Genomic DNA, 24,378 nt, shown 5'->3' with positions numbered 1-24,378 from the left:
TGGTAGAGAGGGCAGACCAGCTTTTCAAGGAAATAAAATAGGAACCCGAAAGCTGTAGCCGCCCCGTGGGTCGCCTGGTGCCAGGGGCTGGTGGGGCAGAGTGGCAGCAGCTTCAGGCACCAGCCCTGCCTTTCCCTAGACCCACTTTGATGCCAAGGAGAGGAGAATCTGATCTTAGTGCAGGCCATACGTCCCCAAGGGCTGCCCTCAGAGTGAGGCGTGACTGGGGCACTCATTGGACTGTCTCGGGTGCATGGGTTGGGGTCTCCTTTCGAGGGGTCCTCCCCTTCCGTCGTTCTGGATTGCATAGCATTGTCTGTGTGGCCTGCCAGTTAGAAGCAGAGGCCAATAAGCATCACTGTAGTATGGATTTAACCCTATTGTACAAGCTCTTCTCTGAAGATGGTACACTCTGCTATTTTTCTTCTGAATTGTGAGATGTACCTCTTATCGCAGGAGAGTAGGCCTATGACCTTAAGTGATGCTAAATTACTCAGTCAGGCAGTTTGACTGTGGGTACTTTATGAAAAGCACAAACGGTTACTGTGTTTGGAATTTTTAATCTTCTGCAATAGTCTTAGGAAAGTGGTTTAGACCCGAACATTCTGAGCACTTCTATTTCCTGACTCAAATGGAGACTTGAGCAAGGGATTTACACCTGTTCTGAGTTCCATCCCCACTGCCACTCACCTATTCCAACTGAAGAAGGGAGCTATAGAACAGGGCCCAAGCTTGATGCATACATATCATCATTATTTTAAAAAGGGGCACATTATTGCATGGCTGTTAATTCTTTGGCTTTCAGAGACTTTTTTTCCCCCTTTTTCTGTATTGGTATTGCCTGAAATGGAATAAACCTTCCATCTGGTTTTTATCTTCCAAATAAGATCTTTTCAAAGGAGCTTCTTTGGGGGAGTCTGGAATAATTAATTCTCTCCCCCTCCATCTTTCTCAATGCATTTAATTTGAACTTTCTTAATGAAAACTCATCTCTCATAAACGCTGGGTTGGCCCATTTTGCATGTGCCTGCTCTGTCCTGCTTTGAATGATGTGTAAATAAGAGGCAATCTGGTGATGAGTTTTGCTTGTGTGGTGCGGAAGGGTGGAGAGGGAGGAGGGTTTGATGAATAGAGGCAACCAGAAAATGTACTTGATAATAACATGGCCATGATTGATGTTGTAATTCCTGAAAAATTATCATTGTGATATAATTATTTGTTTATGAACTGTGCCCTGAGACTCCCAAGTTTGTGATTATTCATGGCACAGATAAAACTCTAAAGTCAATAATTCATCAAGGGTATAATGGTTTTGTTTGGGGGGAGGTAGGGGGTTCACGGGAATATTGCATCCTGTTTCTGACACTTCCGCTATAAATCTAAGAACTCCTTCAGTACAAGGAAAAGCCACCTCCTTGCCCTCTGCTCCTTTTTTTCCCCCCTTAAAGTGGCTTTAGAGATTTGCATATATTATTTTTAAAACAAATTAATTTTATCCCAGAAAATTTTCAACAGAGGAACATTATCTGGGTCACTCCTATTGGTGTATCTCGTGGCTGTCAGTAGAGAAATGAACAGAACGAAAACAACTGTGCTTTGTCCCCAGGAAAGTACAAGACAATCTTACACTAATCACTTTGATTTTGGTCCATGAAAGGAGGTCCAAAAGGAGGTCTACCCATTTTCAGAAAGTTGATGAGTTTGGCCTCATGATTTATATTCGACTTTCGAGTGGATGATTTTACACGTACATATCAGCGATCTTGGCATCTTGCCCCAGTTGTGCTCCTGTGAAATGGCTGGCGCGGTAGTTTCTTTAATTCTTTCCATTTCCTTCTCTTGGTTGTTTTTTCCCTGCTTCAGTTTATTCACAAGAGAGTAACCCACTGGGGATTTGTTACGGATGCATTATGTGCTTCTATCCCAGGGTTCAGATCCCCTGGAGAAAGGAATAGCAACCCACTCTAGTATTCTTGCTTGGAGAATCCCATGGGCAGAGGAGCCTGGCAGGCTACAGTTCATGGGGTGGCAAAAGAGTTGGACATGAATGACTAACGCTTTCACTTTCAGAGTTCACAAAGGTTGGGGCCAGGTCGCTCCTATCTAGCGGGGCTGGGTGAAGATGTCTTGCAGAGTACATAGAGTATAATGAAAATAAGCAATGTTTTCACAGGGACAGAGCCTTGCTCACCTTCCATGCCTCAGGAATGAGGGAACTTCTTTCCATAAACTGCTCTTCCCCTAAGAACATGCTAGCATTACATGAGAGCTATATACATATTGGAGGTGGAGACCCACCTTATTAAAGCTTTGTGAAAAGACCAAGGTGTTCTGGTTGACTAGAGGCTCAAGATGAAATAACAATTTGGTTCGGCTGCTAAGAAGTGACTTTAGGTTCAGTCTGTTTTCATTAAAAGCTCAGAGTCCTGAGCAGGAGCTGTAATAGGACTTGTAGCCCAGGCAGGCACCAAACAACATCTGGAGCCCTATGATTGACCCAGGGTGCCATGTTTTAAAAGGGGCTGTTATGGGTTAAATAGCGTCCTCCAAAGACTTGATATCTAACCCCTTGCACCTCAGCATGTGGCCTTAATGCCATTTCCTTCTCAGGGTAGGGTCATTGCAGGTGCAATTAATTAAGATGAGGTCCTGTGGGTGTAGGGTGGGCTCTAATCCAATATGACTGGTGTCCTTATTGGGAAAGGAGAGATGGACCTGGTGGAGAGAACTCCATATGAAGATGCAATGACAGGGAGACGATGGCCCAGTGATGGGGAGGCAGAGATCAGAGTGGTGTGTCATGGAATGCGCAGGAGGGCTGGTCCCCAGTAGAAAGTAGGAGAGAAGCAAGGAGCAGATTCTCCATCAGAGCCCTTCAGAAGGAATCAAGCTGCGTGACACCTTGAATTCAGACTTCAGGTCTTCAGAATTGGGAGAGAATAAATTACTGGTGTTTGGAGCCAGCACCCAGTTGGTGGCCGTAAGCTGGCCCTAGGAAACCAGTATGGGGGCCCTGACAGATCCTGGTGCACCCAGATGAGGGTGACTAGGATGGCAGAGGGATCCCCCGCAGTGCCACTGGAGGAGCCGTGAAAAGAGCTGGTGACAGTTACCCTAGAGATTTACTGAAACTCTGACATCCATCTTCACCTGTTTGGAAACCACTCAGATGGTAGAGGGTTGAGATTTAGTCTGTGTAACTCCAGAGGGAAGGTTTCAGTTCAACACCTTCCGAGTATGTTAATCCATAAGGCCGGAAGGACCCTCGCCACTAGAATTAGGGAGGTGTGATTTCTACACGAGCGAGTTTGTCTTGATTGCTAAGAGTCTCTGGATGATGACTGAGTTTAGATAGCTCACTGCTCATCTGTGAGGGTACACTATTAAGGGATACCTTCTGGTGAATCTAAGATCCGCTGGTCTAGCTGTCCACGGGCTGTGATGTCAGAGTTTACTAAGTCAGTTATTAACTGCATGGGCTCTTTCCTCTTCTTTCTTTCTTCGTGGTACCTGACTTCCTCTTGAATACAGATTAAATAGTATTGTGGATGCACACACACATCCTCCAACCAGCATTTCTTGATGGCCAACCCTGGGCCAGCCATATGGACTACCCAAGAAGGCAGGGATGAATGAACTCACTGCCTTATCCGTTTCGCCATTCCTTTCTTGGTGGAAACTCAAAGCCATCCTGCCAAACCACATGGACATTTCTCACAGAATCTCTGTCTCTTGACAAGTCATGTTTCATCTTTATTTTTCAATGTGTCTTCATCCATCAGTGTTCAGTAGATCTTCACCGAGCCAAGACTATACATAAATCATTGAGTTAGGCTGTGGAGGATACATGAAAATGAACAAGCCATGATTTGTGTCTGTGGTGAATCTACCAGGTCAGCCCCATTCTTTACAATGGTTTCCTAGGAGATACAGAAAAGCGGAAGCATCTAAGGGTGTTAACTTACCTTAGCATCCCAGAATTGTTTCTTAAGCCTGCTAGTTGTCATCATTCTTTGGGAATCATGCTCATGAACAAGATTTGCTTTTTTTCATTACATGATATGAAACATTAGCAAAGCTATTCTTCCTTCTCTCCCAAGTCCTTCACTCTTCCTAATTTTTGAACCTGGATAACAATCTTCTTGGCTTAAACAGACTCTCTTCTGGGCTTGAAAATATACATGATCTCTTACTTTCAATGCAATGCATAGGCCAATGTGGTTTCAAATTGTTTTAAATATGGTTAACATAAATATGCTTTGTCTCAGTTCAGTTCAGTCACTCAGTCGTGTCCGGCTCTTTGCGACTCCATGAATTGCAGCACATCAGGCCTCCCTGTCCATCACCAACTCCCGGAGTTCACTCAGACTCACGTCCATCGAGTCAGTGATGCCATCCAGCCATCTCATCTCTGTTGTCCCCTTCTCCTCCTGCCCCCAATCCCTCCCAGCATCAGAGTCTTTTCCAATGAGTCAACTCTTCGCATGAGGTGGCCAAAGTACTGCAGTTTCAGCTTTAGCATCATTTCTTCCAAAGAAATCCCAGGGTTGATCTCCTTCAGAATGGACTGGTTGGATCTCCTTGCAGTCCAAGGGACTCTCAAGAGTCTTCTCCAACACCACACTTCAAAAGCATCAAGTCTTTGGCACTCAGCCTTCTTCACAGTCCAACTCTCACATCCATACATGACCACAGGAAAAACCATAGCCTTGACTAGATGGACCTTTGTTGGCAAAGTAATGTCTCTGCGTTTGAATATGCTATCTAGGTTGGTCATAAATTTTCTTCCAAGGAGTAAGTGTCTTTTAATTTCATGGCTGCAGTCACCATCTGCAGTGATTTTGGAGCTCCCAAAAATAAAGTCTGACACTATTTCCACTGCTTCCCCATCTATTTCCCATGAAGTGATGGGACCAGATGCCATGATCTTCATTTTCTGAATGTTGAGCTTTAAGCCAACCTTTTCACTCTCCACTTTCACTTTCTTCAAGAGGCTTTTCAGTTCCTCTTCACTTTCTGCCTTAAGGGTGGTGCCATCTGCATATCTGAGGTTATTGATATTTCTCCCGGCAATCTTGATTCCAGCTTGTGCTTCTTCCAGCCCAGCGTTTCTCATGATGTACTCTGCATAGAAGTTAAATAAGCAGGAGTACGCAAAGATGGGTAAGAGTTATAGTCCAAAAGGACTAACTAGTTCTTTTTTTTTTTTTTTAATTTATTTGACTACACTGAGTCTTAGTTGCCACATTCAGGATCTTTATTTGTGGCCTGGGGACTATTAGTTTTGGCCCCTGGAATCTAGTTCCTTGAGCAGGGGATTGAACCTGGGCCCCTTGCATTGGGAGTATGCAGTCTTGGCCACTGGACCACCAAAGAAGTCCCCTAAGACCAGTTTCTTTATGCTCAACTGAATGCATGTCTTCCCTCTTGTCTTGCTTGCTACTTTATGTTGTTCTTGTTCCTCATTGTCAAGTAAATAAGTAGTGGTATCAGTTGGGAAGAAGAGATACAGAGAGCTGGCCTTAGATCCCTGCTCTGTCCATTACTTACACACTGAAGCCTTGACAAAGTGGCTTGCTGCCAGCCCAGTGAGGGACGCATTCCTGGGGGAGCTTCTGGGGAGCTCAGAGCTCCCATTCGGCTGGCAGCCGCTTGGCTGGGGAAGTGGCAGGGCTGCCTCATTGTCAGGGGTCTGTGCCCAGAGCTCACTTCCTCTTTTTTTGGCTAAGAAATGTTCTTTATTTCATTGTGACAGACTTTTAGCATGGGTGGGTATAAATAAAGGACAGGAAACTTGATACTAAGGATGCTTGAGCTTGTAAGAATCCAGGATTTCTACCATTTCTATTGCAGAAGCTCCAAATATTGTGAGGGTTTCAATTCACCCATCACCAGTCTGACTTCCCCTTTTCAACTCCCAACTGCTGCTAGCTCCAGATCTCAGGGCTGAAGGAGTGTTCAGAATTAAAGGGTTATAGCCAACCAGCTTCATCACTGGGCCAACAGAGAGTCAGCCCTCTGCCTTGGTAAACCCTCCCCATGCAAAGCTCTGGAAGCCACAACTCACAGCTAAGCGCCAGCTCCGTCCGCATCTTGAGAGAGAGAGTGCCTTGGATAAGCTGGCTTCAACACTCACTTTCTGTTCAGGATTGTGTTTCCAGCTGCATCCATTTGTTTGCTTCTCAGTCTTGCTATACTAAATTCTGACTCTCAAGAGCTAAAGGGAAAGATATATTTTGGCAAAGTAGTTGAGAGAACCCAGTTCTGTATTCTCAGTCACTGTCTTCCTATTTCTAAGTACTTATTTCCAGGGATCCAGAAAGGGCCTACTGAAGAGATCTAGAGACCCACAACCATAACCACATTACCATATCCACCAGTCTGACGCAATTCTCCATTAACCAAAAGTGCCCTTGAATTGGCAAATGTCACTGGAGACTCAAAGTAGGGCATGATATTTATAATAGTCGGGAGATTTTGGACAAAGTATTTACCTTTTCTTTCCGCTCAACTCATCCATGTCTTCATTTTCTGGAGTGCACAGACTTAACAGGTGACCCACTTGCATCCTTAATTTTTAGATAACAGCTGAAGTTTTTTCCCTTTGTTTATTTTTTGGAGTTAGCCAGCTGACCTGCCTCAAAGCGGGACAGGCTGGGTGCTGACCTACCCAATAACACAGCACAATCATGACTGACTTGGCTTGTCTGGAGAAAGAAAATACATATTTAGTATAAAGAGAAGCTATAAGCAATGGAGCAGTTGGTTATACGTTACAGCTTGTAATAAATGAAAATACCGAGTGCATTTTGAATGATTAATGTATGAAAACTGTCACCACTTACTCTGCATTAATCAAGAAAAAAAATGCACACTTGCCATAGTGGTTAATGTTGCAGGCCTGTTGCTCAGCTTTGATAATGTGCATAGCAATGCTCATATGACAATGAGTTTGGGTAGCTGAAAATTTAGGATGGTTGCAAGTTTGGTGTAGTATTTGGATTAGCATCTTAAACTGTGCCTTGTCAGCCTCATTGGTACACAAGCTATGCATTTTGTCCAAAACTAGCAAAAATATGGATGCTTAAAAATTTTTTTCTTTTTTTTTTTAAATCAAGAATAATGACCAAGGTACCTGCTTAAACAAATACTACCAGCATTCATTAGTTAGGATGGTTACATGTAAAAGAAATGATGCCAGATAGTAACAAATCCAAGAGAAGTTTATTATGAAAATGGCACCTGCGGATGAAAAATTAAGTTACATAAAGACAACCATGTATGTGACATGTATGAGAATCTACAAAAGTATAAAAAGAACCCTGTTGTAAATGAAGTATGTACATTTCTGATTTGCAGCATTATCAATGGTCAATGAAAAAAAATGTTTCAAAATAAGCCAGGCACTCAGGAAGTTAGGTCCGGGTTAGCTTCACACAAAACAAATGTACCATAGCTGTCGCTTTGTAACGTTTTAATTTTTTTATATATATATTGTAGAGTTGGTAACACTGCTAAGATTTTTACGAACAGAATATCCCTTTCCCCATTATTCAGCTACTTGGCACCAGTCTCCTCATAAAAGTTTTCATATATTTGTACAAGAAATAGTTAAAAACACAGACACAGTCTTCACAGGTAATGAAGTTTTTTTTTTTTCATTTTGTAATTTTAACACTATGGATTTAGACAGCAGCTGTGATTATCTGTTAGTTTAAATCACCAGAAATCATTCTGACACAACACAGAAACATTTATAAAAGAAAGAAAAAAAAAACAACAGCTGTCTAGCTGTTCTTTGTAGCTGATAGGTGCGTTCCTTTGATTGTTCAATAGCTAGAGTAGAGCTTCCAAAATTAATCTTTAAATTTCATGATTGGCCTTCTTCACCTTCTGAAACTACTCAGATCCTTCAAGTCAGCACTCGCTATTAAATTTTGTGGCATTAAATTTCTTTTTTTGGTTACTATTCCACAGTGGTTTGGGCCCAACTCATGGAATCAGAGGGCCAGGACGAATCCACGCAACACAGTGATATTCAAAGGACAGCCGAGTTACTCTATTAGCATTGCACACATAAACAAATATATATGACAGTTCTATAGTCCATCCCCCCCCTCCCCTTTTGTTTTTAAAAAATGTTGGTTGACCTTTGAAATAATTTTCTGTCTCACTGGTAAATTGCTTTATATATTGCTCCATCAGCCAACCTGGAAAGAAACCAAAGCAAAGCACCCACTGCTTATAGGTAGAGCACAAGGGACTCTGGGAATGTTAACAACTGAGGCTATATGGCATCAATTTATTTCATACATCTGAGCATTATTCTTCAGTGCGTTGCGTGGCACCGCAGAAGAAAGAGTCGTACCCAGAATTCCGTTGTGGGAAAAAATGGCTCCATTAACCTTGAGCTAGTTAAGAGTCTTTTTATCTCTGAGAATGAAAAAGATCTGGGAGAAGCTGGGGTGGTGGGGAGACGAGGCAGGAAGAGGGGAGGCGAGAGAGAGGGAAAGAAAGGGGAGAGGTCAGGAGAATATACACCAGTAAAGCAACAGCTGGAATCTTAAGTGAAACGGAAGAGTCACAGACAGTAGAAGCAGCATAGGGTGACGTTACAGAGGAAGGCCACCACACAAAAATCACTAACCCCCAAGAATCACTGATTCACTAGGACTGCAGGAATGGGACTGTACCACTCCAGACTAGAGATAGAGCACAGAGAAGACAAAGGACAAAACAACTACATTAGCTTAGTATATACTGCATATAGAAACACACATTGAAACTGCAAGGGACTGACGGCCAAGGACACGTACACGGCGCACACATTACAGTTCTCACATCTGTTATTAGATGCCTTAACAAACAGCTGCCAAAAATGGAGTGGAAGAAGAATTTATACTTGACAGTCATTTGGAGTGTTTGACACTACACTGATTTCTGGCAACGAAGACAAAATAGGATATTTTTTTCCTTTTTCTTTTTTTTCTTTTTTTTTTTTAACTTAATGTGCAGTTTTCAGTTGCAGTTATCTGTTTGAAGCTTATTTTAACCCATTCATTAGTTTTCAACCTTATTGGTTCCAACCTAGATATAAAAGAACCAAAGGGGAAAAAAAAATCCATCAAATCAGTCCCCCAAAATACAAATACAACCTTCCTTTTTTTTAAGCAAGAAATGAAAAAAAAAAAAACAAACCATGTTAAATATTTTTTCCTTCTTTTACTCTGAAGTGTTATTGAAGTTGTAAAAATTAGCCTCAGTTAGACTGAGAAAAGGAAAGAAAAAAAAGCTCAACAAAAGGCAGAATGTACCTAAACTGCTCCTCAAGTCAGTTTGATTGAGTTTTCCAAAAACCCTTTTAAAAAGGGCTTTCCTGACCCATTAAATTTAATGTGAGGCTATGTTTGTTAGTTGGGAGGTAAATTTTAAGTCCTGCAGCAAACGTTAATGAGGGCTTTGTCTTAACTAACCAAGGAGACTGCAGCAATGGACTCCAGACCAGGACAGAACACACTTTTTGTTTGTTTTTTCCAAAACCCAGCCCAGGAGCTGCATTTTGTATGAAGACATTACAGATTAATAAATGATAGCACCATGGTTTTAGAAATTAAGTTAATGTTTCAGTAATTAACATTTAGTCCAACTTTTTGTTTTTAAACATTCTAGTCACAGGCCAGAAATTAAGCTTAAGAACCCAAATTATTTTTATGTGCAAGTAAGAAAATCTTAAAATCTTAACCATAAAAAGAGAATTAAATTCTGCATAAAATTCTAAAATGCTATCCCCCTATTTTCAAAGGAATCAGGAACAGAAACAAAACACCACCCCATTTCATTTGACTTAGTCAAACAGGGCACATTGTTTATGCTTGTCTCTTTCAATCTTGATCATATCAAGATCTTTACGAAGAACACCCAATGGTTGTCACTTGAGAAATCTCTTGACCACAAGACTGAGTATTCTATGGCAGAGGCTTATACACATGAAAGACATCTCAATAAAGATGCAAAAGAGAGCAAAACAACCCAACACACATCTCAGAAGAAGACAAAAGGGCAGGCAACCGGTCGTCTGACCCTCTGAAGGCCCCAAAAATAAAAAATATCTTTACAGGAAAGAATGAGTCCAGTGAAAGAAAGAAAAGGGGGTGGAACGGGGACCGTCGTGGCGAAGAGAAGATGCTGACCTGCTCGAATTCAAAGTGCTAGAATCAAAGGTCTAAACGAAAACGCCGACGATGCCTCCGGGGGCGGGCGGAGCCTCCCCGCCAGGCCGCCAGGGGGCGCCGCTCAGTCCTCCTTGCGCTCCAGAGTCTGTGCCGCGTGGATGCCGTTGCTGTAGACCGGGAAGGGCAGCGTGGAGAAGAGTCCCTCCGCAGTGGTGAACACGTTGCCGGCCGGCATCTGCGTCAGGCCGGCCGCGCTCACCGCGCCCCCAAACGGTCCCGACATGTTGAGCCGATGCACGTGGTGGTAGAGCATCTCCATGGGCGTCTTGGGGTCGAGGCCGAAGCCCGGGCTGTTAACGTCCACGAAGTTAACAGCGTGCGCGTTGGGCAGCAGGTTGCCTTGCATGGCCAGGGTCACCTCGGCGGGGGCGTAGCGGATGGTGCCCGTGGTGTAGACCCTCTGCGCGGCCGTGCTGGTGGCCGCCAGGGTCCCGGTCACCCTGTGCACCAGCGGCAGCACGACGTTGCCCGCCTGCAACCTCTGCAGAGCCTCCAGGTCCCCGGTGTACAGCAAGGAGTTGGCAGCGCCCGGACCACCCCCGCCGTTCCCGTTCCCGCTCCCGCCCCCGGGATGCTTGTCCCGCGGGGACGCCGACAGCGGGGGCGACAGCGGGTCGGAGGCGACGGGGGCCAAGGCCGCGGGGGCCGACGTGCCGAACTGAGTCTTGCGGGCGGTGGCGGTGGCGGAGGATGAGGTGCCGTCGGCGCCGGGCGGGGTGAGGACCGAATCCGGGATGGCCACGTGCAGCCCCCCGGCGCCCGTGCCGCCGCCCGGCGGGGACGGGAAGTGCTCGGAGCTGGGGGGCTTGGTCATGCTGTAGGGCGACTCGTTCCGGGAGATCTCCCGGTTGGGCGGGTAATTCCAGATGCTGCTGTCGTTGTCAAAGTTGATGGGTTCCGAGATCTCGGTCTTGATTTTGAGCACCGAGGCACTGTTGGGGGACGACAGCAGCCGCGGGGGCTCCACCAGGCCGGCGTCCAGTCCGCCCGGGCTCGACGCGCTGGACAGGCGCCGGCGGCTGGCGCTGCCGCCCTTCTGCCGTTTCCGCCGCTTCTTGCGCTTCTGGTGCTTGCTGGAGGCCTGCGCGCCCGCCTCACCCGCGCTGTCCGAGTCCTTGGCGCTGTCCGACGACAGCGACTCGCAGTCCTGCAGCCGCAGGTCCGACTCGCTCTCCACGTAGCCGCGCTCCACCTTGATCTGCATCCGGCCCAGCGCGCCGAAGCCGCCCCCGCCGCCGTCCTCGGCCGCCTTGGGGTTCTCAAAGTCCGAATGCTCGAAGCTGTCGTCGCTGTCGCGGCTGTCCGGGTTGCTGGAGCTGTGGCCATCGTCATTGCAGTGCATGTCGTTGTCGCACGTGTTGCCTGACTTCTTGCGGTCGGGCTCCGGGTCTTCGCTGTTCTCCGACTGGTTCCCCTTCTCGTCGGACTTGGAGTTCTCATTGTCCTCTGTGTGGGGGGAGACACAGGAGATGTCAGGTTAGCAGCACAACGCGACCTCTCACCTGCGGGGGCGGGGGAGGGGAGGGGAGGGCTGGGTGTCTTGTCCCATCTTGAGCTGCTGCTCTCTCCGCCACTTTGGAAACTTAAAGCCTTGGCTTTCTCTCTCTTGAGGACCGAGGTTATGGGGGCCCAGAGCACGAGCCCCATCACCTGGAGGCTTGTTCCAAATGCAGAATCCTAGGCGTCCACCCAGACCTACTGAATGGGATCCTTCATTTGAACAGGATCTCCAGGTGATTATTAGGCACCTTAACGTTTGAGAAGTTCTGCAAAAATGCGCAGGGAATCAGCGTGAATAACCTGGAATAAGGTGTCAGTGGCACAGGAAAATGATTTGCAAGGTGACCTCCCAAAGAGGTGTGCGTTTTCTACTGACAAATATTTGCTCCTTATCGAAAACCATAGTCTGTTCCTAGAGTTGTTGTTCTTCAGAGCACTGAATGTCATCTGATTCGTTTGTGTGTTTTATTTTTATTCTGTCTTTCCCCCCAGCTGGAATACAAACTCCACAGGGCAGGGGAATTTTTGTCTTTTTTGTTCACTGCTATATACTGTATAAGTAAGGAGCAGAGATTGTCTGTTCTGGAACTCTGCCCTAGTGAACACCCTCAAATGAATGCAGAAAACTTATCAAGAGCCTCCTCACCTCCTCCTGCTTCCCTGGGGCTGTCTGGAGTAGAGGGATATGTGTTCACAGGAGCAGGTTCCCAATGGATGGGGCTTGTGGTGGGGGAGCCCTAGTCATCTGCCACATTTCAGGGGAGGATAGGTTTTCTTAGTAATATAACCTCAAAACATTTAGGGGTGATGCTGATTTCATGGCTCTGCTACATGCTTTTGGATGGTAGCCTGGACTGGAACGCTTGGGCAAATCACGTCACTTACTCTGGCTTTCCTTTATTTAGCAGAAAAGGCTGGATTAGAAGGAATTTTTGCAGTTGTAAATTCTCTGAGTTATGTGCTCCCTGTAGAGGGGACTGGGGATTGGAGGAAAAGTAAATTTTTATGTTAACTTTTCTGTGTTCCAAAGAACTATTCAGTCTGCTTCCCAAAATAACTAGGAAAGGGAAAGCATGGATTTATTCAGCATAGATTCAGAAAATGGCTAACAGTCCAGCACGCAGAAAGAGTCAGTTACTGATGCCATTGAGTATCCCACTTTAGGAGTTGCATTCCAGCTTGGTGAGCATGTGAATATTTGGGGCTGAAAGTCACAGTCTGTCTGGGAGCAACAAAGATAGCCCTGCTGTCTGCTCTGGTAAAGAGGGTGGAGTTCGCTATGGGGTTAGGGCAGGGCTTCTTCTGTATGGAGGGCTGACATTAAGTGATGGCTAAATCAGTCAGTCTCTGTATATTTGTGTGTATATATATATATATATATACCATAATATACCTATATGTATTAATATATAACAACATGCATATATGTATATAGTTTTACATATTTATATACATGTATGTGTCCTGTCCGACTCTTTGGAATCCAGTGGACTGTAGCCCACCAGGCTGCTTTGTCTAGGAATTCTCCAGGCCAGAATACTAGGGTGGGTTGCCATTCCTTTCTCCGGGGGGTCTTCCCAACCCAGGGATCAAACCGAGGTCTCTCGCATTGCAGGCAGATTCTTTACCATCTGAGCCACCAGGGAAGCCAGTATACGTGTATATATGTATATAATACCACATACATAAAGGTGGGTGCTTTATATATATGCGCATACATATATAATGTGTGCATATGTATGTAGTGGTATATAAGTATATATACATATGTGTGTTGAGAAAGGCTCAGTAATACCTTGACATAACTTACTTCTCTATATAAAATTTGACCAGTTGTTTCATTCCGATGATGGCCCTCTGGCTGTTGCCCACCCCTCATGTTTGGAAAGGCAAGCCTTAACCGCAGAACATGGAGAAGTTGTAATACCTGTAATACCTGAGGTGTCTTTAGAGTCTGACTCAGAGTCGGAGGTCTCCGAGGACTCTGAAGTTTTCTCCGGCAGGTGGGGGAGCTGTGCGATGTCCATTGGAGTGTCCTTGTACTCGGGGTTGCTGTGGGGGAGGGAAGCGTTCATCAGGAGTGCACACACCCACTGGGGATGGCTTGCTTTTGACCATCCTTTTTCCACTTCCGTGCCCCAAACTTTGGGGAGCTCAGAGAGTTGGGAAGACTAACCATGAAATCATTTCTCAGCTCATCATGGGACTTTTATAGCAGCTTGGATTGCATGGGGTACAGGTGCACTTGCTACAGCGATTGAATACCCAAATGCTACATGAAAGCCCCTGAAAAGCTTTTAAATAATCAGATACCACTGGGGGCCAGGGAACTGTGCTGCTTAACATTCCACCCCGTCTCACACCTGGGGAAACAGAGGATGTGCAAAGTACCCTCAACTGTTCGTCCCCCTGCCTCCTGGGCTCCTAATGAGGCCATCGTTTTAGTACCCTTGTGTTGGCTTCTTGATGGAGCTCCTCAGCTGTTCAGATGGCTCTGAGGCTATGTGTGTGTGGCAGGGTGGTGGCGGGGGTAGTGGGGGGTAGAGCCCCCAGCGCCTAACGCTCTGACGGATGCACAGGTGTGCCTTGGGCTGCATGGATTATGGCTACTGAACTGTCAACACACCCATTACAATCACATTTTCATCTGCTCATGTGGTGTACACCTGTGGCTTGTTAGCTGAAATCTGATTGCAGTGGGGAGAGTCCCAGTGTGAGAGCGGCCCTAGCAGAATAGATCTAACCCCATCTGCACAAAAGTGCTTAATTTTTGTTCCATTGTTAATTCAGAAGAATGCCTCTCCTGGAAAAGGGAGTGTGTTTGGTCAGTCTGAGCTAGCGATCTTCATGAAATGCCACTCCAAAGCCAGCCCAGCACCCAAGCAGGATAGGCTACCATAATCTGAAGGTTCAAGGAAATCCTCTTTCCTCCAAATGGAAAATGCCCTCTTCTGTCCTCCTGTTGATATCATGGCCGGCCAGCCAGACACCTACCATTGATGATTATTGGCTCCCTAGCTCATTTCTAGTGAAATTCCTGTATCAAAGAGGCACTGTTTCAGTAACTGCTCTACAATCACCAATATCCCCGGGGTGGGGAGGGGGGTGGCATTAATTCTCTAAGATAAATGATCGGGCATTTAGCATTTACTCCTTAGTGTGAATTAGCGTCAGCAGCAGAGCCTTCTCTAGCTGAGCTGAAGGTGGGAAGGTGGCCTTAACCCTTACGCAGTCCTGTGATTCTACCACGTGTTATAAGGGCATAGGAAGAAGACTGGAGGAAATGACTGAAGTAATTTCAGAAGAGGGAACTGCAAGCCTAGAGGGGGCCCAGAAGTGAGGGACTCTGGCTAGGAGAGGGAGCAGGAAAATACTGCTTGGGGAGGAGCAAAGGATAAGAAGATGGGAGGGAAAAACCAATTTTAGTAGTTGCCGTCTGGCCAAGGCCTGTCTTTGTAGACCTCCAGGTGAGGAAGTGATCCTGGTGGGTGGCTGACTTGGGGGTCCTCCCTCTTGCTGGAGCTCATCTTTTTCAGCCTCCTGTGGTCCAGCTGCCATGAAGATTTCACAAGTTATTTGTCCTCCGACGGACAGTCTTCTAGTAGTGAACCCACAGGGAGCCTTCAAGGAGTCTTCAGGCTTTTTGAGCCAGGAGGCTGGTCTTTGATACCCAAATTTCTTCCTTCCTCTCCAGATGGAACTGGGTGGAACAGGAGCAACCAATGCTCATGCACCGTGTGATCCTCATCTGGACCGAGAGTGTTGCTCCAGAGTAGCACAGACTGACCTCTTCCTAACCCTCCCCTCTCCCTCTGTTTGGGGGCAGAGTAGGAAGTCATGAGGCTGATGAGGCCGTAAGATCCACATGGGAAGAAATCCCCTTGAATCAGGTGAACAACCATGGGATGGCTCCCGAGGTTCCAGCTGCTGGGGGACAGCCATCTTTCAGACTTCTGTGTCCCTCTTACTAATGTCTAATGTATTTAATATTTATTTGTTTGGCTGTACTCGTTCTTAGTTGTGGCACCCCGGATCTTTAGTTGCAGCATGGACCAGGGAAGTCCCACTGACATCTAAGTTTTAAGAATAATGGGTCTCCCTGTCACAACACCATTTTTGCCTAGCCAATGAACATCAATGGCGCAATACCTTGTTCTGTTTTCTCTTTGGCATGTGAATTTTTATAACCTTCTGCATTGCCTAGAGTGACTATTCCATAAACCTCTAAGTAAAAGAATTCCCTGAAAGCAGAACCCATCTTGGGTGTATCACAGAGCATTGTTTGCATGGAAAGTAGGCTTTGGAGAAAGCCCCATTAAATACTCATACTTTTACCTTTAGAGACACTTAATGTAGAGTAGAAGAGGTCAAAAAAAGGAAAGAGAAAGTAGATGAATGAAGACTCTTCTACGTGGTACACATTAAAGCCCTCTCTAGAACAATAGTCATTAGTGTCTGATTGATATGCTGTTGGGAGCAAGCACATTCATGCCTTCAAGTCACCAATGGAGGCGAACACACCGAAGGGTCAGCGTGCTGGTGAGCCACGGCTGTCAGCTTCTCAGTCTCAAAGGAAAATGGGATTCGGGTACTCCCTGTTGAGATTATCAGCCAAAGGGCAACAACTTCCATTCAGAAGACCTACTGGCAGTTCACCTCCTAAGGCCACGTGTGGGCCCTGCTTGGTGGCTTTAGGCCAAGAGAAACCAAAGACTGGAATGACGGTGGTGGGAGGGAGCCAGGCTGGGCAGTTGGAGAATTTCCTAGCAGGATTGGTGGAGAAGATCTCAGACAGCTTGTCCCCAGATGCAGACCACCCAGGCTCTTCGTTTTGGTTACCGTGGTGCTCGTCTGAATGCATAGACAGCAAGCATTTGAGGAAGAGAGAGGAATGGTGTTGCACCCTGGAATTCAGGAAGCTGTTGAGCTTGGCTGCATTATTGGGTATAAATTTGAGGATGCATTCAAGTAGCAGTCACACTTGCCTGAGATCACACAGCAGGCAAAAGAGGACTCCTTCATTTGTATATTGAAACTGTCTTGATTCTGGTGAAGTGACTCCCTTCACTTACCTAAACTTGAGTGCTTGAGGAATCTAACTCTGTAATATGCTCAGGGCTTCAAAGGGATGGGATACAGGAGGAATATAATGAACTCTGCCATTTCTTCCCCATACCCTTTCACACCATTTTTGCAGGGGTTGGAGTGCATGAGTATGGGAGTGTGTCGGGGAGAAGGAGATGCTTTTTGAATGTTTCCACTGGAGGCAAAATCTGTGTTCTTTATCTGGCCCGAATGATTGTGGGGAAACCAAAGCAACTTCTGCAAAGCCGCCCAAATGTTGGCTGACCAAGAACTGTTGAACAGTTCACAGGTCTGCCTTGGAAGTCCCTACTGACATAACTTTGATCCTTTCGCATTTCTGTGACTCTTGTGGAAAGAAAAGCAGAATTTCCATACATTTCCACACCAGATACTGTCCAAAGATAATACAACATGTCAGCTATTAACCATCGGGCTTTATGTTTTATAACTGAGACAGGAATGAGACAGAATTTGGAAATATACCTCAGAAGATAGTTCACCCAGATGATGTTCTTCTCATTTGCGTTCTTGGCGTTAATAGCTATGGTGGCACTAGACTGGATCCAAATGTAGCCTCCATTCTTCTGCATCCAGCGGTAGTACTTGGTCACACACTGGCCCTTATTCAGCACTAGTGAAAAACACAAAACAAGGCATTGCATGTTAAGACTGGGATGAAATGATCGGCATCTCTGCAAAATCTGAAGCTTAGAAAGAGGAGGTCCCGCACCGAGTCAGGGGTGCCCCTCTGTATGCCTAATGTAGAATGCCATTAGTAGGACAAATAAAATCACCAATTCAGTGGAGCGGCAGCTCTGGAGCTAGGGTTACTATGTTTGTAGCAAGACGTGATTCCATTTGGGGCAGTCATGGTGTGAAAGAAAGGATAACAGGACTGCAGATCTTGCTGGCTCACAGAACGCTTAATGCGGCGTGGATGTTGTCAAGGGAGGTTTTGACGTCAGATGGGGCCACAGGCAAATCTGGATGTGATTTATTCATGGCTTCGAGGCAGCCCCCTCTGCGATTCTGGATATCTGAATGGTTCCGAAGATGCTTTCCCCCTCTGTCTTTGATCATTTCACCTCAGTGCGAGCCATCTCAACCTGTGTCCTTATACATCGGTGCCTTTTGATCCTGTTGAACAGAATTTATAGCATGAACTAAATCTCCATGGGTCAGTTGGGAGATTCTGGGGAGAATTTGCTGAACGTTGGAACAAAATACATTCCCTTACCAAGTCAGAGAGAAAGGCTGGCCTAAGGGAGGCACAGGATTGACTTGGCTAGAGCTAAACAGAGTGACAGCTCTGCACGGACTCTGAAATATGGCCCCAAATGAAGGAACAAGTAAAAACAATCAGTAATGTGAAACGGTGCCATTAAATACCCACGGAAAGAGAGCTTTAAAATGCAGATGTTAAAAGTGATACTTTAACCAAAATCTTGCCAAGTTGAAATGGATTTGATTTGTATCTGGGTACTCCTGAGCTAGTAAAAGGGGGGGAACGTGCAGTAAATCAGCCCCTGGAATAAAGTGCTATGCATGGGAAGGGTTTAAAAGGATGCCGGAAACGTGCACAACCTGCTGTTATCGCTTGGACAGGAATCTCAGTGACTGCACTCCCCCCAACAGCGCGCCAGCTGGCTGGCCACTAGAGGGCAGTGTGCACTCGTCCACGCTGCCCACTTTTGGCATGTCCTTGTCTCCGTCTGCTAAAATGAAAAACCTCTAACTGCTGTAATAAATTTGGCTAAATTAGCTGCTAAATGGTTATCTCAAGTAATATGTATTTGCATTAATCATCTTGCTCTAAACCAGAACAAGCCAGAGTCCTAAAGACGTAGTAAATTCATATTGTCCATTTAATTATGGCTAATAAGTGCTTCATATACAATAGTTTCATGAAGTACATTTTGATTTTTTTTTGGGAGGGGGTGTGGATGGGTAAAGGGAAGTCACTTTGGAAAAGAGCTGTGTTTAAGGCTGTGGAAGCTCTTCCCGTTGTGTCTGAGCCACTCTTCCTGGCTCTGAAAGTGATCAAATATCAAACCTCCACATATTTTATCCATAAACACATAAACTTCAATGCTTTCCTCCCATTCTCCTTTTTTTTTTTTTTTGGTCGCAAAATACACCAAATGGATGGTTGTAAAATTTAATACTTATGTTTCAACAGTTGCTTGAAAATGGCTTGCTTTGATGAGTGCTTCAAAGAGCGATGAGTTCTTTTCTAAAACTATTCTACAGGTGAGGGTATTTTTAAAGCCCGGAACTGTCACCTTCTCTTGGTGACGAGGCTCCACAGGTAGGAGTGTCCTCTGCTTTTGTAGGCAATTGTAAGTTCTGCCATTCTGCATGCATGGCTTCCCCGGCTACAAAACTGCGTAGTGGAGCTGAAAGCAGGAAAGTACTGACTCTGCCATACAGCTCTTCTGTCAAACCATCGTTGCATGCAACAAGATGTGCTTTTATTCAGATCCTCTCAGCCTGGTTAACTATTAATAGAGGAACGATGGGTTATGAAATTCTGCCCACTATTTTCACAGAGAAAACTTAGAGTACCCCAATCAGTGGTTGGTGTATAATTCTTCCTGCTGTGTATCTGGGATAAGGGCTTATTTCAAATGGTCCTACACTTTTTAATAAAGGCAAAGAGACTAAGAAGTCCCTTTTTTAGAGTCATATGAAGAAAACACTGAGATGCTAGGCCAGCCCAGCTCAGCCTGGCTGGGGATTTTGGACTAGAATTTGACCCAAAGCATGCAAAAATTAAAAAAAAAGAAAAAAAAAGTATTCCACACGCAGTGCTTTGTTGTTGTTTAGTAGCTTCAGTCATATCCGACTCTTTGCAACCTTCTGTCCATGGGATTCTCCAGGCCAGAATACTGGCGTGGGCTGCCATGCCCTCCTCCAGGGGATCTGCCTCACCCAGGGCTTGAACCCATGTCTCTATGTCTCCTGCATTGGCAGGCAGGTTCTTTACCACTAGCACCACCTGGGAAGCCCCATGCAGTGCATAGCAAAGTGAGACAAAAATTATAAAGCCAAGTAAGAATTTGCAGAATCAACATAAGGATCATCACCCCCTTCCTAATAATACTTTCTTACTTAAAGAAGCAAAATCTCCTTTCTGGAATGCATCACCAGTGAATCATCAGCCTTGGGAGTGGGCCCCATGCGTGTGTTGTGAAGGGACGGAAAGGTTTTATTTACTAAAAGACTGATGTGGTGTCACCTTTTTGGGTTCAGGCAGCATGACTCTGGATCTGATTAGGTGCATCTGTGTTTCCTGAGAAGATAAATACAACTTTATTAGGATCCATGATTACATGATATTATTTATCACCCAGGCCAAGGGCCATCTGGCAAAGAGAGGAGACCTCAGTGAGAGACAGGCAGGCCAGGTAGGCTTAGTGAGGAAGTGGTGGTGAAAAGGCTGGAAGGAGGGGACCCCTGCGGGGTCCCCTGGGGAATCAGGAGCTACTTGAGTGCCTTTACTTTTAATATGGTCAACACCACAGAGCAGATCCGGGGCCTATCACCCTCAGCTCAAGAAGATTAGTTTGACTTAATCCATTGATTTGCTCTGGGCCAGCCTGACAAACAGAATTATGAAAAGGGAGACATTCTAGCATGGTGTTATATCATGACTGTTTCCTGAGGATCAGTGTTTTCTGAATGACACCCCCCATATGTCTATGGGAATCTAGATAACTGGAGATAAGACTGGTTCTGAGTTAGCTCCTATTCAGTCAGGGAAGTCGTATCCAACTCATTGCGTTCCCATGGACTGCAGCACCCCAGGCCTCCCTGTCCTTCACTATCTCCTGGAGTTTACTCAAACTCATGTTTATTGAGTCAGTATGCCATCCAACCATCTCATTCTCTGTTGCCCTCTTCTCCTCCTGCCTTCAGTCTTTCCCAGCTGCTGCTGCTGCTAAGTTGCTTCAGTCGTGTTTGACTGTGCGACCCCATAAACGGCAGCCCACCAGGCTCCCCTGTCCCTGGGATTCTCCAGGCAAGAACACTGGAGTGGGTTGCCATTTCCTTCTCCAGTGCATGAAAGTGAAAAGTTAAAGTGAAGTCTCTCAGTCATGTCTGACTCCTAGCGACCCCATGGACTGCAGTCTACCAGGCTCCTCCGTCCATGGGATTTTCCAGGCAAGAGTACTGGAGTGGGGTGCCATTGCAGTCTCTGAATCTTTCACAGCATCAGAGTCTTTTCCAGTGAGTCGGCTCTTTGCATCATGTGGCCAAAGTGTTGGAGTTTCAGCTTCAGCATCAGTCCTTCCAAGGAATATTCAGGGTTGATGTCCTTTAGGATTACATTTAGGTTGATGTCCTGGTTTGATCTCTTTGCTGTCTAAGGGACAATTAGCTCCTACTATATGAAATGTTGACCACAAGATCACCCCAGTGCTTTTGTTTTTCAAGAGGACCTATAAAAGAGGTCACAGTGGAATTTTGCTTCTTTTAAAATGAACAAGGAATAATTTTTGCTTGAGGCTCTAGAACATAAATGTATGATTTGTGGATGAAGTTTCCTTTTTTTAAAATCATACTAGCAAATCAGTTGGATCGTTCCAGCTGTGCCAGAGGCAGGATCTGACAGCTTTTCCTGAGCTCATGTGGTTCTAATCAGCTCAAGAAGAAAAGCCACCTTGGTGCCAGTTTGAAAGGGATTTTCAGTTTGTAGTAAGTTAGACAACTTGATAAACACAAAAAGTTTCTCGATTCTCACTAATCCAGGGCTGTTATTTTTATTTTGGGATTCTAGCTTTAAATAATGGAGAGAAATGAGAGACTATTTTAGTCTATTTTACAAAATCCCTTTCGTGGAGAAAAACAGAAATAAGCATGATGTAAGTTACTTGATATGGGCTTTGCAGATGCCTCAGCGGTAAAGAATCTGCCTGCCAGTTCAGAAGACATGGGTTCGATCCCTGGGTGAGGAAGATCCCCAGGAGAAGGAAATGGCAACCCACTCCAGTGTTCTTGCCTGGACAGTCCCATGGAGTCCAGGGGAGCCTGGTGGGCTACAGTCCATGGTGTTGCAAATAGTAGGACATGTCTAAGCACACATACACAAAGTTATTTGATACAGAAGTCCTTAAAAAATAGTTAATTGTCCCTTGGAAAGAGATAGATACTTATACAAACCCATGAGCCCAGGAGAACATTCATAACAATATGCTCAAACTAAAAAGAGAAGAAACTGAGAGAGAGGAATATTCGTGTGGATCATATTTTTAGTCTTACTCCATGATATGGGTCCGAGTACTTCTAAAACATAACCTGGCATCTTCTCTTTAATTAATCTCCAAGTTTACTTTTTGCTGTCCAAACTTTTTGGTAGAGCAGCTTATGTGTGCCTACTGAACACAATGATCACATCATAACGTTTCCAGAACGATGTCCTTAAAGTTGGGCAATGAGAATTAGCCTTTTTTTTTTTAGTGTTTATTTTTGGCTGCGCTGGGCCTTCGTTGCTGTGCTCAGGCCTTCTCCAGCTTGCTGCATGGGCTTCTCATTGCGTGGGCTGCTCTGCACAACATGGGTTCTAAAGCACAGGCTCAGTAGTTGTGGCACACAGGCTTAGTTGCCCCGTGGCACGTGGGATCTTCCCAGACCAGGGATCGAACCCGTGCCCTCTGCATTGGCAGGCAGATTCTTAACCACCAGAGTACCAGGGAAGTCCAGGAATCAATTTATATTTAAGGATCTCAAAACACTGAAATGGCTTTGTCTTAGGTTTTGGAGGGTAAGCGTGAAGACCAGGGAGGCTGAGTGTGTAAATTTCCCAGATGCCCTTACAGTCTTGGCTGGTCCCAGGCATAACCGTGGACGCCTCTGCAGCTGCATGAGAACATGCTCTTTTAAGCTCCGAAGTCTTGCTTTCAGCTGCTATGGCTCAGCTCTGAGAAAAAACAAGAAGTTGTCCCTAGCACTGTCTCACCTTCCAAGCTACAGATGCCTTTGAGTTACACACTGTGCTCTACAGGACAGGGCTGACCCCGCATTTGTGAGAAGAAGCTATCAGAGACGAGGAGAGACTTAGATCTTCCTGGTTGAACCATTCCAGTCCTGTTCATCTGACCATTTTTGTCTCTAAGTGTCAAAATATCACCCGCCTCTAATTGTGAAGGAAATGGTGAATATAGTTCAAAGAAAAACGTGGTGGGCTTATGTTTTAGAACATGTGACTTTTAACATCACCTATGTATTTTATGCCCAAAGACGGGATGCTCAGCTCAATTAACTATCTTTTTAAAAAACCACCCGGTCTCTTGGTTCGCGCTTAGTGGCAGGCATACAAGAAATGTCCTACTTGCAGAGAAAACCTCCCCACCCCACCCCCAACCCCCTTCAAATCCGACGAGCTCTTGCCAGAGTGCACAACCGTGGCTCTGCACCCAGTGACCAACAGAGGGGTTTCAGTGTTCCTGGGGAGAACTGTGTCCACTGAGATAGACTGATGATTGAAAGGACATAAAGGAAGCCTGTGTCTGTGGCAGGAACATAACTCTCTTAGTAAATCAAAACAAATCAGTCCAAGTTTGCCTTCAGAAATATGGAGGAAAAAAGAGAACATGCTCTCTTCCTGTTGGGCCGTTCTACAAAATCAAAGCCAAAGATTCTAAATAGTGAGTTACTTGTGCCTTCAAAAGACGGAAGCAGTCTAATTCAGTTTGAAGAGGAGATGAAGAACACATCTCAAAAGCGGTCTTTTAGCAGAGTGTTGCACAAAAGGACGTTTTAGAGGTTTGCATATGCATTGAAAAGCTGCAGTACTTGGTGTATTCAGGTAAGTATAGAATCAATAGGAAATGGTGAGATCATCGGGGAGTTCACACTGGACATTCACACAGCTGGACAAAGAGCTTCATTATCGCCATGGTGATATGGGGATGCATCTGCGGCAAGGCACCCCCACCCCCGCCCTTGAGCTACCTTCATCAATGGCTGCAGAGAATGGGGAGCAGGGAGTGGGGGGGGCTTTCTGCTAGAAACTCAAAAATCATTTTCGACTTCACTAATGTGGAGAGCATGGAAAGCTGGGGGTGTGCTAGAACTGCCCTTTTGACTTAATTCCACAGTTGGGTGCTTAGCTATAGCCACTGGTTTTCTTTCTACATTCACAAAACTGGCAGATGAAACATGAAAAAGAATACTGACTCTTTAATCTCTGCTTCTCCACCTAAGGCCCAAGGCAGGCTGACAGGGAACTTCATTCTGGAAACAGGACTTTTTTTTTTTTTTTTTTTTTAATTCTGGATTACTTTTTCCTCTGCTTTTGAAAACTGTGGGCTATAGGGGAATGAACCTGACATAGACTTAAAACAAGAACAAGTTTCTTTATCTAAAAAGTTATAGTCCTTGGTGCTTACAGGAAGGTCATTTTCAAAACCCACAAGAGAAACAGCGTTAGAGCCAGGAATGGTGCATTGAGTGTTTTATTTACTTGCAATAGAGACAGGTTTTCATTTAGAACTGCTCATAGGATCAAGCAAGGCTCTGATGCCATGCAGACTTTCCTATAGATTTTGCAATTAGTGAG

The 24,378-nt window shown here is 45.4% G+C and overlaps 1 protein-coding gene across 5 annotated transcripts in view; it reads right to left on the bottom strand.

Annotated features, from left to right (window-relative positions):
- Positions 9,184-24,378, bottom strand: part of NPAS3 (neuronal PAS domain protein 3) — a 959,897-nt gene continuing 944,702 nt past the window's right edge. For 4 of the 5 annotated variants that reach the window (XM_018066431.1, XM_018066432.1, XM_018066433.1 and 1 more), the window contains 3 exons: positions 17,301-17,448; positions 13,660-13,784; positions 9,184-11,678 (listed from right to left, as the gene is read on the bottom strand). In XM_018066431.1, the coding sequence (XP_017921920.1) occupies positions 10,294-11,678; positions 13,660-13,784; positions 17,301-17,448 (1,658 nt within the window). In that variant the 3' untranslated portion in view covers positions 9,184-10,293. The remainder of the gene's footprint in view (positions 11,679-13,659; positions 13,785-17,300; positions 17,449-24,378) is intronic. The other variant, XM_018066435.1, reaches the window with a different exon arrangement.

This window comes from Capra hircus, chromosome 21 (genome assembly GCF_001704415.2).
Source record: "Capra hircus breed San Clemente chromosome 21, ASM170441v1, whole genome shotgun sequence".
NCBI lineage: Eukaryota > Metazoa > Chordata > Mammalia > Artiodactyla > Bovidae > Capra > Capra hircus.
This window is presented reverse-complemented; position numbering and strand designations above follow the sequence as displayed.